Here is a 12,212-nt window from a genome sequence, read left to right on the forward strand (position 1 = left end):
AAACAGTATGGAGATTCGTCAGAAAACTAAAATAGATCTACCATATGATCCAGCAATCCCACTTCTGGGTATATACCTGGAGGGAACTCTAATTCAAAAAGATACATGCACCCCAATGTTCATAGCAGCACTATATTACAATAGCCAAGACATGGAAGCAACCTAAATGTCCACTGACAGATGATGGGACAAAGAAGTTTTGGTATGTTTATACAATGGAATGCTACTCAGCCATAAAAAAGAATAAAGTAATGCCATTTGCAGCAACATGGAAGGACCTAGAAGTCATTTTTCTAAGTGAAGTAAGCCAGAAAGAGAAAGGAGAATACCATATCATATCACTCGTATGTGGAATCTAAAAAAAAGAAAGAAAAAAGAGAACACTCATGAAGTCATCTACAAAACAGAAACAGACTTGCAGACATAGTAAACAATCTTACGGTTACCAGGAGACAGAGGATGGGAAGGGATAAATTTGGGAGTTTGAGATTTGCAAAATTAACTGCTATATATAAAAACAAATTTAAAAGACAAGTTTCTTCTGTATAGCCCAGGGAGCTATAGTCATTATCTTGTAATAACCTTTAATGAAAAAGAATATGAAAATGAATATATGTATGTGTATGCATGACTGGGACATTGTGCTGTACACCAGAAATTGACACATTGTCACTGACTATACTTCAATATTTAAAAAAATAAAACTGCTTCTACAAGCTTTCCACTCACAGCACCTCTTTTCCTACTCTGAAGAAGAAAGTCATACCCCTAATTTTATTCTACAGCATCATCCTGGGAAATAAAAATCTCAGGCCATCAAGCAAAGGGACAACTGGAATGAGTGGTTTTGGGAAATCTTCTTTTAATGAATAATCAAATCACTGTATACCTGCTTAGTTAGGGGATATTTTCCTGTCTTATACAAACCATATTCCTAAGGCTCCAGAACTAGGGTATGTTGACCTATGATTGCATGTTCTGAATGTAGATACAGATTGACAAAGGTGACTTCATTTCCTCCATAGTCAAATGCTGTTCTCTAAGGAAGAGCTTCTGAGGGAGAAACCTTTGAGAGCAAAGCAAAGTACATTTCAAATGACAAAAATGGCTTTTTAGTGCACATTTGAATAGCTGAAGCACTACATGTTAGTGAAGCCAATAACTGGAATATTTTCTTGGACTATTTCTGCCTCCTGTTAATAAAATTGAATTTATATTCTTGCTGCCAGATTGATTTGTTTTTAGCAGTATAGTAACTACAGTAGGTTTTTAGTAATCTCATCTTGGTGTTTGCTCCACACCCTCTCTTGTGTGGTAGCATGAAATTCATAGCCTACGTAAGTTTTTAGATCATAACAAAAGCACATGATGGAATTCCCCTGGAAACCTGGTGACTGACCCAGGCCTGAGTCCTACTTGACACCTAATTTAGACTGTAGTAACATTCTGAATCTTAAGTCTGATTTTGCTTTGTCCAGACCACACATATCTTCATTGATACTTTTTATCCTGGCCAACACTACTTCATCGATTTTTCCAGCACTGAGAGAACTTAATCTGCTTTAATTTAAATATACAGTTTACTGTGTCAAATATTCAAGGATTGCTTAAATGTTTAAGAACATTTAAGAACATTGTGAAACTGTGTATTTCCTAAATTTAAGTAGGTCCACATAAGGTATTTATAAACCATCTCTGTAATATATATACCCATTAGGGACTCCATTCTTTTCATTCTCCATTCTCTTTCTCCTTGGATGGGTGGTAGTGGGTGGATACATGAAAGAGAGAAAGAGAAGCTAGTGTCTCTATTTCTGATGTGGCATTTAAAAAATTCTACCACATCGTTGTTACCTGTTAGTTGTTTACCTGTTTGTATCCCATAATAGAGTATGAATTCCTTGGGAGGGATGAAACCTTCTTCGTCAACAGAAGTCCCTTGTAGCATATAGGATGGTACTATCCATGTTTGAATGAAGACATACTTTTGTGAATGGTAATTGTAATTCTTACCCAAATATTTATATTTTCATTTAAAGAGCAGGCCATAAGATGGTAGTTGGAAAAATCTGGCCAAGATTTTCTTTCGCAAGTTTCCTGCCCACATATCTGTTAGCACTTTCATAGCTGTGAGATTCACAATGCTTCTGTTGTAAAACTGGCATAGTCCCCGGCATACCACAAGTACAGTGGTTTGAAAGCTGAGTCTTTTAAATTAGTGTATGATGCATGGTTTATTAGAAGCATTGTGGTCTAGAGCAATGATAGCTTCAAGAGTGCTCCTGGGTGTGACATGTAAATAAGAAGAGGGCTCTAGGTGGAAGACTATACCAGTGTCTGAGGGCATGGTTTGTGGCTGAGCTGGTATCAGCAGGACAGGACAGGACAGGACTGACATTATAGAGATAATGTGGAAAGATTTGATAGATTCCTGCAGGGTGCTCCCTTGGGCAACCTGTTAGTAGCTGAGGAAGTCTGGTCCTCCTGAAAGGATCAAACAAGCTTATAGTAAAGGTCAGAGCAAACTGGATATCTAATCCAGAGTATTGGTCAACATTTGAGGGAGCAGATTTTAAGATTATGTAGAGCAAGAGTTCGTCAGGTCAAGGGTTTTCAGAGCAGTGGCAGAGAATTCACCCATCCATGAATGGGTGTTAACTTTAGGCAGGCAGCGTTTTTAATACTTTCCCTTTATAATTCCTGCTGCTTCAGGGACATGTCATGGCAGCTATCTTAAGAGTCTGAAGGTGTTGGTTGGAATGTCAGTAGTGGGGAGAATAGACATGTAATCAAGCACAGACTCTGCAGTCTGTCTCACTTGGGACTGCCTTTTCTGCATGTCACGTGGCACTGTGATCATAGAATTAAAAGTACTCTGAGGCAGTCCAACTTTGTTTTGTTTTGTTTTGTTTATTTTTATTGAGGTACGGGCAATTACAGTGTGTCAATTTCTGGTATACAGCACAATGTCCCACTCCTGCATATACATACATATATTTGTTTTTTATATGTTTTTTCAGTCCCAACTTTGATGCAGAGTTTTTATGGAAGTTGGAAAGGCTTGCTTGATAACCATTGCTTTGCCCTATTTCAGAATTCTTAAGAAAACTTGGCCCTCCATAATCAGGCCTTTCACCTCAGACACCCGAAAGGAATCAGAATTCTTTATGAAACACTTGGAATATGTGAGTCCATCATCTGTTGTATTAACTGCCAGGGACGCTACTCTTTGAAGAAATATTTTCACCTATGCACATATAAGTTTTAGGTCTTCCAGAGAGCTTTCTCTTAGTTGGAATTTTAAAACTAGAACACAGAGATATTTGAAAAGAGAATGTGAGTCAAGGGATAGATGACAATAAAAAGAAGCAAAATGATAACTCAGAAATTTTAAGTTATAGTTTAAAATCATAGAAACAGTAGGTTGATGACTAAGGTGATGATTTTCTTAAAATTGGAGAGTTAGTTTATCATGTAGAATTAATGTATTACCCAACAATCCCTTATGTTTGTCTGATAGTTTGTCATGGGGAAAATGTTAAAAAAAAAAACCAAAAACTTTTCCTGTGTTATGTATTTAAGATGTGTTCACCCAAGCTTTAGTCTACGAAGGAGGACCTGGAAAATACAGGAAAATGTCAAGTGGCACTGTGTTCCAAAATCTCCCCTTGTAAAGTTTCAGTTTTTACAATAGCTGTAAGCCCTTCTTATAGAAGTTCTCCTTTTACAACATACAGTCAGTCCTCTATATCCATGGGTTCCACATCTGCATATTCAACTTCAAATGGAAAATATTTGGGGGAAAAATTCCAGAAATTTCCAAAAAGCAAAACCTGAATTTGCTGCAGCTATTTACATAGGAATTACATTGTATTAGGTATGATAAGCTATCTAGAGATGATTTAAAGTATGCGGGAGGATGTGCATAGATTATACGCTAAAACTACAGCATTTTATATAAGGAACTTGAGCATCTGCGGATTTTGGTATCCGTGGGGGTCCTGGAACCAACACCCCATCGATAACTGAGGGGTGACTATATTCCTATTATCATTCTTGGAGGAGGAGTGGAAGGAGGCCCTAAAACACAGGGTGGAATTGTACATGTATATAGTCCATAAGAAGGAGTTTTAATAACCTGGTTAAATGCTAATGGATTCACAATTCTGCTGCCTGCTAACTGACACTTTAGGGAAAACTGGTGTCCTTGGTGTTCCTTGTTGATGCCATCACTCTACTGCCACTGCCACCATAGTGCAAAACTGCTTGCCCTCCCTCTACTTTGCTCTTAAAGTCCTGTATTCCCGTAGACTCCTCAGGCCAAATGATGAGGCTTACAGTATTCAGGATACATTTTTCAGCAGAATGAATAGAATTGGCTGCTGAGAGAGGTGTCGGAACAGCTCTCTTACTGGTGGGAGGGAAGGAGAAGCAGCTGGAGCTGCAACATCAGGCCCTGGGTTGGGTTGGACTTGATTTCTGTTAATTCTGAGAATCACTGATTTTTTTGTTTCCTTGAGCGTGTTTAGTCACACTTTATTCCTAATAATCAGTTTGAAATTCTGTGTTAATTTTAAAAATACATATTCTAACATGAGCGTTTAATATTGTAAATAGATAGTCCAAATGCCATCTGTTAGAATGCTTTCAGCTGCAAGTAACAGAACAACCAACTCAACCTGGCTTCAACAGTGAAAAAGTTGACTAGGTCATGTAACAGGAGGTCTATGTACAAGGGGAGGATGGGCTCCCGGGGTGGGTGAGCCGTCGTGTCAGGCACACTCAAAGACCCAGGTTCTTTCTGCCCGTCTTCTCTACCATTAATGGGGTTTATGTCATTTCAAGGCAGATTTCCCCTGATGTTGTAGGTAGTTGCCAGCATTCATGGCTGTACCTGACCTTGTGCATGGGAGGAAGGGAGGGAGAGAAGCTTGTCGCTGTCTCTCAGGGTGAGAAGGTATTTCCGAGGTGCCTCCAACAGATCTCACCTCATGAGCCAGAATTGTGCTCTTGCCGGTCAACCTGCTCCAGGAACAGAGGGTGAGGTCAGCATCCTGAGATGCATGGTAACTCCGGGGAGAGGGATACTGAAGAGACTGGGGCTCTGGTGAGGAGGAAGAGGGGATGGCAACCAACAATATCCCCTCTAGTCATTTTGTTATAATGCTACTCTTTTGAGGTCTGTTATGCCATAAGTCTTTTGAGTTAAAACTATCTTTTATGTAACCATATCAGATGTCTTTCTTTTTTCTCCTGAGTAGTGTGATTTCTGTTGTAAGATGGCAGAGTGAAGCCAAATTTCAAAATATCCATCCTTTTAGACTAAAAGATATGAACAGCAAGTGGGTAAAAACTAGCAGAAATACACCAGCAGGAAATTCAAAGAATGCACTGATGGTCAGTGAGAGAAATGAAAGTTTCCAAGAATTCAGAGGGTTTGACTCAGAGTTCTTAACCCCTCGCTGTGCAGAGGCTCTCTGAGAGAAAAGGATAATGAGTTTTGCTCTCTCCAAATCCCCAGCGGCTGTGGCAGGAGAGTGAGTGGGTACAGGCAGTGCTGTGCTGTGGGAGCATGGGGAATTCTAGGTGACTGGAAACCCTTCCCCGGATGTTTCTGTCATGTGACAAAGGAAAGTGTACTGGAGATCTTTATTTGGTATGTCCAGTTGGGAAAGAAGTAGAGAAGGAAGGCAGAATGCCAGTAAACCCTGGAGCTGATTATCTTCGTCAGTAAACTGGGAGTTTAGCAGGACACCTGACAGAAGGGGAACCTTCATAAAGCCAGTGTCTGGAGAATAGTAAGTAGAGGAAGGGGCTCGTCGGGAGCCCCTGTGACTGGGCTCCCTTCCTCCTCACTCATGGGCTGGATGGGGTGTGTGGTGGGTAGTCAGGATCTGGAGGAAAGGGAATGATTACAGAGGAGTCACCTGGGCCGACTCTTTCTGATGGAAGTGAAATCTCACAAGGATTGTGGGAATTACAGAATGTTAGAGAGGAAGAGGCTCCATCCCTGGGAGAGGAGAGAGCAGGGTCAGGCTGCCTGTAGCCCTGGTCCCGGCTGAGCTGGATCCCTTTTCCCTTTTTCACACTCCGTGAGCCTCCCACCCCTCAACACACCTGCACAAAGCTGCTAGAATGCAGCACAGCTTAGGATGTGGCTGGGATGGGAGGCTTCCTCTGGACTCCACAGTAACACACAGAGGTGCGCCACAGAACATCTTGTGAAGACCATCCTGAGCCAGCGAGAGACGCGGCCAGGCCTCTGCACACACAGCAAGGTGGAGAGAAAGGCACCGTGCCTGCCGGAGAAAGACGCAGTCTGTTCTAGAGGAAATAATAATTTCCCTTTAAAATAGAAGAGCATTCCTCAGTAAATTGTTAGGAACCAGAGTTTCATAGAACATGGGCTCAGAAATGATGATCATAATAAAATAAGAGAATGAGATGGAAAGGGGAAAATACGAGACCAAGGAGACAGAGAGAACCAGTCTGCAGAACAAATAAATTAGAAGCAGCTAGGAACAGAGTAGTAATGGCTGAAAAATTGACTTAGCTGATGGAGCACAGTCTTGAGATACTCGCAGTGAGTGCAGAAGAAAAAGAAACAATGATTGAGATAGGTGAAAAGGATAGGTGTGGTGTTGGATCTCCTGGAAGCGGAACTGAGCTTCTGTTTTTTTGTTCAAGTTCCTCTTGGAATTAAGTTTCTTGGTTGCAGAGAATTGACCATGGTAGATAGCACTCATTTGGAAATATGTAAGCATTGACAAATGGTGAAAATGAATGTTCATGTTCTTCTTAGAAGAATACCAATGAGATGAAAGATTTATTTATAGCCTGAGACACCAGGAAAATTCCCCTTTGAAGCAATTTGTTTCCTGGCAGTGATACTGAAAGTACCCCTCCCCCACCTCGTGATTTTCTGTGCTTTGCAGAAACTGGTCTTTGCTAAATGTAAATACTGAGCTGCTGATCTCAGGGCAAGCTGCTTTTCCTACAGCCAAAACCCACTTTGTAGGACAGATTCTATGGAGAAAAGAAAAATTTTTTTTGTTCTGTCAGACATCTGTGGTTAATCATTGACATTTTCTACATTTTTTTTAAATCTCTCAAGTAAGTCCGGGTGATAGGTTAGCATGAAAGAAGAACAAACAGATCCACTAACATTTACTTTTGTTGACTAGAAAGCTGAACTTTCATTCCTTGCATGTCAGCAGGTATGGTTTGGTATCTTTACATGGTAAATTGCTATGGCGAGTAGACCATAGAGGAAAAATTAGTTGCTGGAATGGACTTGTCATGAATTATTCATTCACTACCTAGTTCCTAGGAAATCAGCTGGAGGAAGTAGTTAGTCCAGTTTGATCACAGGAGTGGTATGCGAAGGGCTCCAGCAAGCCCTTACACGTCCGGCGGCGACAGTGTGCTTCTGCTGGCTGCTGTCGGCCACGCTGCTGTGTTACTGGCGGAATCCAGGGACATGCTGCCCAGGAGAGCTGCACTGGGGACTCCCTCATGCTTCTTGCTGGAAAATGAAGCTTCAGGTAGGAGAAGTGCCCTGTTAGCAGTGACCAGATTTCTTACTGATCTTAGGGAGGAGTGGCCAGATTTCTCATTGATCTTAGTGAGGCCATTGGGCCTTATGAAACAAACCTGTATAGGACTGGAATAGCTCAAGGGTGCCCCACTAGTGAGGTTCTCAACCAGAGAAGCTTAGTAGTTTGATTCCATTTTCAAGGGTGTACTTTGTTTCTAACAGAACTGTTCTGTGGAATTGTGAAAGTATTCTTAAGCCAAATAAACATTTAAGTATATAAATGATAGTAATATATTTTTCATGATATCTCCTATTGGTGTAAAAAATGTATTTTTTATTGACATAATATTGCCGTGTAATTTAAAGTCAGGGATTTATGGCTTTGGAAAATCATGAGAAAGACAACTTAGTTTATCATTTGAATGAGCACAGCTGCAGGCTCCATTGTGTTTTCTGGAGGGAGTATTGTTTTCAAAAGGCACCTTGGTTCTCTGTGCTGGAGAATTCGTTTTGGGAAGATCTTTTAGCTTCTCATAAGATGGAAAATGCATAAAAGATGTAATGGTAACAAAGGGTCTTTGTTCTGCTTGTTAGTATTTACTCTGTGCGTGTGCGCGCGTGTACATGTGCTGTCTCTCTCTCTCTCAGTAAGCCAGACATGTAATTTCATTTGGCAGGGACATTCTAATGTTGCCGTTTGCATGTCTGTCTTATTTTATATGGATGCTCTCTGTTAACTTTGCTGAGGCTATGAGATGCTTTTGAACTGGAGGGGGGACAAAAATGGTAAAGATGAAAAGAATCAGCCTCAAGGGGACTGGGCCAAATTGGATATATGCATTTCATCATGAAATATCATTTATAGTTTTGGAACTATTAAGTAAGCAAACATCCACGGAACATGTACACTCTGAGCTCTGAGACAACCAGAGAAGACCAGCACTCTCCTTCTGCACCATTTTCTTAAAGCTCCACAAGAGAAGGGGGTCTTTGTTCACTCATCATTCCCAAGGGCCTAGAACAGTCCCTGGCACTTAGTAGGTAGTTTATAAATGTGTTCCCTGAATTAGTATATTCTATACTAAAGAAATTGAATAATCTTCTCACAAAGGTTATAGGGATTATTTATAGTGTTACAATTTCTATAGTAACTTTTATAACAAATGTATTCTGAATTGTATTGATAAAGATTTTTCAGCTAACTTCAAGGATTTATGTATCTGTTGGATACATAAAAATCTGTTCATTTTGCTGTTTGTATAATTAAGGGTTTAAAAAAAATCAACAATGAATACAAAACCTTTAATTTTTCTTCAGCATAACTATTTCATATTCAGAAATGAAAATGAAAATTAATGAAAAAGATTGTATTCATCAATACATTGCTAGGAAGATTATCATTCTAATCATGCCATGTTCCGTGTAACATTTTAAAAAGCATTTGATTTATCATTCTATGTCAGAAGGCTTTTTGAAACTCTAAACCCATTTATTCATAACTTCTGGGATAAGTTTGAAACTGCAGTATATATGGTGCTGAGTGGAATTAAGAAGAGCAACATATTCCGCATAGATAACATCATACATGACAGCTCAGAGGAACCGAAGGGGGTCATCTCTGTTAGCTTCTCTTCCCTCTCCTCTCCCCTCCCACACAAGCCCTTTTATAAAGGACAAAACTGAAATCCAGAGAGCATAGGTGACTGGCCCAAGAACAAATGGTTAGCTGTTGAGGTTTTATTCTTGACCACCTCAAATTTTCTAGTTGCTTGTTACTTTGTTATTGCCACGTTAAAGCTGCAAAAAAATGAAGCAGATAATCACATTTATTATCAATTTGGACTGTGTTATTTTACTGAAGACAATTGTTGATGCATTTTTGCACCACTTTAAATAAATTGCCTTAGTCCATTTGTTGAAATACAGTTTTTTATAAATTGTAGGCTTCTCACCCTTTTGTGATGTAATTTTTTTTCCTGAGTTAAAACTGTCATGACTAAATGTGCCCTAAATTTTAATTCCAATTTAAACTTCCTACAAAATGATATTTTGTGCCAATTTTGTTATTCCTTAAAACCACCTGGGTTTTGGTTTTATTTTTGAGATAAATGTAGATTGTTTCATAATTTTTCTGAATCCTGTTTTATCGACTACGTTGGTCTGCTTGGGCTGCCTTAACAAAACATTCCATGTGCGTGGAGACAGAGAACGATCTCTCTCTCTTTCTGTTCTCATAAGGCCACCAGTGCTTTTAGATAAGGACTCTGCTCTTGTAACCTCATTTAACCTTAATTACCTCCTAAAGTCCCATCTCCAAATACAGTTACTTTGGGGGTTAGGGCTTCAGTATATGAATTTTGGGACGCAATTCAGTCCATAACACTGACCAAGGAAGTGTTGTTTTAAAGTGAAGTTTCTAATAAGTTTTTTGTTTGTTTTTTTTTTTTCGGTCAACTAAAGTTTTAAATAATTCTAATGTGAAGCTTCAAGCTATAGAAAGCATATGTAAATGGAATAATCCTAGTTTTCAGCCTCCTGTGTTATATATATATACTAATATTTATATATATATTTTTTAAACTTGAGAGACTGCCCTGCTCCTTCCTATTCCATCTTCTCCCTACCCCACTTCTCAAGCCAGGATTATAGGAGGTGTTCGGGCTGCACTCCCCAGCATCAGTGGTTACAGGTAGGGTCCAATTAGAGTTGTCTCAAGGGAAGCATAGACTTGAAACCTATAGAGCTGTGTTTAAATTTCACCTCTGTCATTTACGAAGCTGGGGAATGTTGGGAACTTACTGAATTTTTCTGATGTAGATTACACTTCCTCAAGGGAAATGGCTGGTTAGCTTTCCAACACTCATGTGTTGAAATATAATTTTCATAGCCAACAAACACATGAAAAGATGTTTAACATCATTAGTCATGGGGGAAATGCAAATCAGAAAGTTGCAGTGAGGTACTAATTAATTCCCACTAAGATGACCGTAATGGAAATAACAGAAAATAACAAGTGTTGGTGAGGATATGGAGAAATTTGGACCCGCATACATTGCTGGTGGGATGTAAAATAGTGCAGTTGCTGTGGAAAACAGTTTGGCAGATCCTCAATAAGTTAAACACAGAACTACCATATGACTCAGCCACTACACCTCAAAGTGTATACCCCAGAGTACTAAACACAGGTGTTCAAGCCAAAACTTGTACATGAATGTTCATCACACCACTATTCACTAAAGCCAGAAGGTGCAAACATCCCAAATGTTTGTTGATGAATGGATAAGCAAAATGTGGTAAATTCATATAATAGAGTGTTATTTAGTCATAAAAAAGGAATGGAGTAGTAATACATGCTGCAATATCAGTGTACCTTGAAAAAGTTATGCTAAATGAGAGAAGCCAGACACAAAAGGCCGTATTTTGTCTGACTCCATTTATATGAAATGTAGAGATAGAAAGCAGATGAGTGACTTTCAGGGGCTTGGAAGAGGGGAACAAGATTTCATTTTAAGCTGAGGAAAATGTTTTTGGAACTGGGCAGTGCTGGTGGTTGCCCAACGTTATAAGTGTACTAAATGTCACTGAATTGTGCATTTTAAAATGGCTGAAATGGTAAGTTTTATTTTATGTATTTTACCACAGGAAGACACAAAAAAGATGAGCCTACAACCAGAAAAAAAAAATAATAATTTTCAGGAAAAGGTAAAATCACGATTCTCATGAATACACATTAAGGAATTTATTATACTCATGTGACATGAAAGAACTAGGTGGATGTTTAACCAGTTCAAAGGAAGAGTCAAAACAGCATGATTTATGTAGTCAAGTAAATGTTGGGACAATTACAAATGGAGACAAGACTGGCTTTTCCATGGGGTGTGTGTGTGTGTGTGTAGAAGTCAGTTAAAGTCACTCTCAGGCAGGACATCATTTACATATCTATAAAGTACCTACAGTTTACAAAGAATTGCACATAGCTCATGGTTTTCCATTGAAACCCAACATTTTCCCCCTATAGCCTCTCCTCTTTTAGTCAAAAACAAGATCCTGTTAGATTTGGCTTGATTCTTTACATAGGCACAACAAGAGTGTTAATTTCTCTTGTTTGCTTTGCTGGAAGTTTTTATAAGGAATATCATTGGATTTTTTAAAAAACCTCAGTATTTGTAGTCCCAACGTTGGGAAGCCAAGCCAAGAACTTGCTATCAGATTTTACCCTGTTGCACCTATAAGAACTCCTAATTTTTTGAGGTCTCCCAAATAAAATTTTTAAGTTTCCTGGGCCTACCAGGAAGTGACTTTCCTTATGTGTCTGTAAGGACTGGAAACCTTGCAAGCCAGTTTTTCTAAGAAGGTTTTGCATGCATGGCTCTGAAAAGTCAGCCTAAGTTCCTTAAATATGTCTGGTCATATTTGATTGAATGAGCACCATCTTCAAAATGTTAGCTTGGTTGCAAAACTGGTGTTTCCGATTATGTCCCAGTGAGAAAGAAGACAGATTCTTATTTAACCTATTCAGATAGCTTTATTGCTATGAAAATAAGAATGTGCAATAAGAGTTTCTGAATTCTGGAGGGCTTTGACAAGAGTTTCATTTCAGTTTATAAAAGCAGAGTCTACTAAATTACTGGGAGTTAAAGGAAAGAGAAAAGTCTTCTTTGTATATTTAGAAAAT

General features: G+C 39.1%; 1 protein-coding gene across 8 annotated transcripts in view; it reads left to right on the forward strand.

The window, feature by feature from the left end:
- Nucleotides 1–12,212, forward strand: part of MARCHF8 (membrane associated ring-CH-type finger 8) — a 129,020-nt gene that overhangs the window by 77,344 nt on the left and 39,464 nt on the right. Inside the window, exon 1 of one of the 8 annotated variants that reach the window (XM_032491710.1) lies at nt 7,345–7,544. The exons of 6 other annotated variants lie outside the window; for them this stretch is intronic. In XM_032491710.1, coding sequence (XP_032347601.1) covers nt 7,533–7,544 — 12 coding nt within the window. In that variant the 5' untranslated portion in view covers nt 7,345–7,532. Of the gene's footprint in view, nt 1–7,344; nt 7,545–12,212 lie in introns of those variants that run through there. One more of the 8 variants, XM_032491713.1, reaches the window with a different exon arrangement.

The sequence above is a fragment of the Camelus ferus genome, chromosome 11 (genome assembly GCF_009834535.1).
Source record: "Camelus ferus isolate YT-003-E chromosome 11, BCGSAC_Cfer_1.0, whole genome shotgun sequence".
Lineage (NCBI taxonomy): Eukaryota > Metazoa > Chordata > Mammalia > Artiodactyla > Camelidae > Camelus > Camelus ferus.